Source organism: Larus michahellis, chromosome 9 (genome assembly GCF_964199755.1).
Source record: "Larus michahellis chromosome 9, bLarMic1.1, whole genome shotgun sequence".
Lineage (NCBI taxonomy): Eukaryota > Metazoa > Chordata > Aves > Charadriiformes > Laridae > Larus > Larus michahellis.
Window position 1 is genome coordinate 50,047,940 of NC_133904.1, and position 2,989 is coordinate 50,050,928.

At 51.4% G+C, this 2,989-nt stretch overlaps 1 protein-coding gene across 1 annotated transcript; it reads left to right on the plus strand.

Moving 5' to 3' along the window:
* The first annotated feature begins 387 nt into the window (after positions 1–387).
* Positions 388–2,056, plus strand: GLOD5 (glyoxalase domain containing 5). Its single transcript, XM_074599884.1, has 3 exons — positions 388–549; positions 1,555–1,710; positions 1,904–2,056. The coding sequence occupies exons 1-3, from the start codon at positions 388–390 to the stop codon at positions 2,054–2,056; spliced, it is 471 nt and encodes a 156-aa protein (XP_074455985.1).
* The last annotated feature ends 933 nt before the right edge of the window (positions 2,057–2,989 follow it).

Consider the following 2,989-nt stretch of genomic DNA (forward strand, 5'->3'; position numbering starts at 1 on the left):
TGCTCCATTTGGATGAGTGTCCGCACCTGGACATGAAGAAGGTTGGAAGGACACCAGAGGGAGTTGGAGGGAAGGATCAGACACATGGTCCATCCTTGGTGCACACAGGTTTTAGTGCATTGGGAGCTCAGCATCTTGGTGACATCAGCCCTCAGCAAGGTCACCCAGGTAGTCCTTCAGATCTGGCCCCAGGGAGGGGCTCTGGCATGCTCGGTCCCGCCAGAGCAAAGCGGGGGTCTGAGGCCCTTGCAGGGAGGAGAATTTATTGCTTCTGTACTTGTGCCACCTGCAGGCCAAAAGAAAACCTGTTTGATCTCCATTCACAGCTGCCTGGACTGTTTCCCTGAGCAGCTGGATGTTCCTAAGCTTCATCTTCTGTGGTTTTGCATGCTAGTTCCCAGCTCTGAGATGTCCTGGAAGGAGGAGTGTCTGAATCCACCCCCATGTTTCATCCAGCGCCTAGACCACCTTGTGTTGACTGTGAAGAGCATTGAGGACACTGTGGCCTTTTATTCCAAAGTGCTGGGCATGGAAGTGGTGACTTTCAAGGTAACATGGGAGACAGGCTCATCTCAGGTCTAGGGGATCTGGAACTGAAGCTCTAGGACAGTGGCTGGACCTTGTGGATCTCATAGGGTCTCTGGAGCATCTCCTTGGAGTGGGGATGGGATGACCAGCATAAGTGGCAGCCCATCAAGCTCTGAGTTTCAACAGAGTCAAGCTGAGTCAGAGGGAAATCCAAATCATGCTGCAGAAGGAGTCAAAGTGAGAAAAAGAGAGTTTCTTTGAAAAACAATTTCTAGGACAGAAGGAGGCGAACCCTCAAACCCACATGTCCTCTAGAGATGTCTGACAGGCTCTGGTTTTGATATTTCCATTGGCAAGGAGAGGAAAAGATGGATAACGTTTTCAGAACATCCCCAACTTGTCTCCTGCCCAAGCTTCAGGCCACATGGCCTGTTTTGGATGTACACATTGCACCTTTTTAAATTTCGATCTTATGTCCTTCTCTCCTGCCCCATAGTGGGGCTTAAAAGCAATTGCACTCACATCTCACGGCTACAGTGAGCCTCAGTTTGTTCTTCAGGTGGGCAGAGATGGCAGGTCAGTGTCCTGCATATCCACGGGGTCGCAGGACTCAGCTGCCACATGAGCCTGCAGAAATCTCCTTGAGGGTCTGCAAGGAAAAGAGATGCCAAAACCTCCTTCCTCACCCTCTTCCCATTGCTTCGTCTTTGTTCCCACGGCAGCGTCAGCCTGTTCATTATTTGTGTGGTTGTCCCCCAGGCAGGATGGAGAGTGCCCCAAACCGAAAACGTACATCATTATGGTTTGGAAGCAGCTGCATGTGGCTGTAGGACTTTCTTGGGTCACTCCCCATTTCCAGGGATGTCATGGGAGACTTGCAGTGGTCAGTTCATGTCTTGGGTTGCCACAGCAAGAGCGAAGAGTTAGCAGGTCCCCAGGACTTTTAGGACTACACAGGCGAGTGGATGCTAAAGGCTTCCAGCCCAGTAAGTCTCATTGCACTTTGATTCTTTTCCCTTGGGACAGGGGAATCGCAAAGCTTTACGTTTTGGCAACCAGAAGTTTAACCTGCACGAGGCTGGGAAGGAGTTTGAACCCAAGGCTCGGTGCCCGGTCCCCGGCTCTGCAGATATCTGCCTTATCACACAGGTGCCCCTGGACCAGCTGCTGGATCATCTGAAGGTGAGGAAGGTGTAGAGCGTGTACAGGGCAGTGCCACCCTGGGAGGCACAAAGCCAGAGCCTCCCTGTGTCTTGGGGAATGTCAGAATTGTCTCATCCAAAGGCTCATGTTTTCAAGGCTGGGGGGAAGAGTTCACATCGACCTGATAAGACTACCATAAGCATTAAACCCCTGCCCTTATATATATTCCCAGGTCTGTGGGGTGATCGTTGAAGAAGGTCCTGTGGCCAGAACTGGTGCCGTGGGTCCAATAACATCCATCTACTTTCGAGACCCTGATGAGAACCTGATTGAGGTTTCCAGGTACAGCACAGAGGTGACTGCAGTCAATGGAGGGGAACCCTGACCACAACCCATACTCTGTGTCCCCGCAGGAGACAGGATGCAGAGGCCAGGCTTTTGATGGCCAGTTTCAGCTTCAAGCTTTTATTTTGCAAACCTATGACAAGTCTCAAATGCCAGCCATAACAGTAGGGCTGCATGAACCTTGGGAGCTTTCCCAAGGCAGCCTGCTCAGCTCTCACGCCTGGGTGTGAATTTTACTTTTATAAATCACCATCAATGGAGACTTCATGAACTTCTTGGAAGATCCGTCCTGCTGCTGCTGCACTACTCTTGTTGCTACAACGTCTGACACCCCTTTTGCTGCAATTGAAGCCCCTCATTTCTACACTATCCTCTATGAACATGAAGAACCTGTCATTCCTCTTTCCTCTTAATAGTCACATTTACACAGCTGAAGATTTCTGTCTCCCTTCCTCTCCATTGGTCTGCTTGGCTTGACTCAGGCTGGCCGGCACCGGTGGCTCTCACACCAAGGCAGTGGTTTAAATCCTGCCTGGGAACTGGGAACTTGGTCTCAGTGTCTGACGCAGAAAGCACTCCTGGGGCAGAAGCTCTGTGCCTCCTACTCAGCTCTGCATAAATAGTCATAGGGTTCCTGTAACCCGGGATGGGAAAGTGCAGAGATGAGATGGCTGCATGGAGGAGAGAGTGTCTAAAGTCAGTGAATTCACCTAGATTTATGCAGGAATGAGGGGGGAATATGGTGCTAAGAAGATGCTGGCATCAGGCAGGAAACATCGTCTGGCCCTTGCACCCCAGCCTGGTTGCCCTGTTTTCCCATGAGGCAGCAACAAGGCTTTGCTCTGGCCCTTGTACCAGCTGCACGTGCCTGGCCTGCACCTCCCAGCTGCCAAGGGAAGGATGCAACCTTGTACTGCAGCTGTGAGGGATTTGCTCCTCCTTTCCATTCCATGCCTGACACATTCCTGTGGAC

Excerpts from the sequence above, each read along its gene's own strand:
- GLOD5 (XM_074599884.1), top strand. The coding sequence starts at position 388 with ATGCTAGTTCCCAGCTCTGAGATGTCCTGGAAGGAGGAGTGTCTGAAT. Across the intron at positions 550-1,554 it reads TGGAAGTGGTGACTTTCAAG|GGGAATCGCAAAGCTTTACG; the intron begins GTAACATGGGAG and ends CCCTTGGGACAG. Across the intron at positions 1,711-1,903 it reads AGCTGCTGGATCATCTGAAG|GTCTGTGGGGTGATCGTTGA; the intron begins GTGAGGAAGGTG and ends ATATATTCCCAG.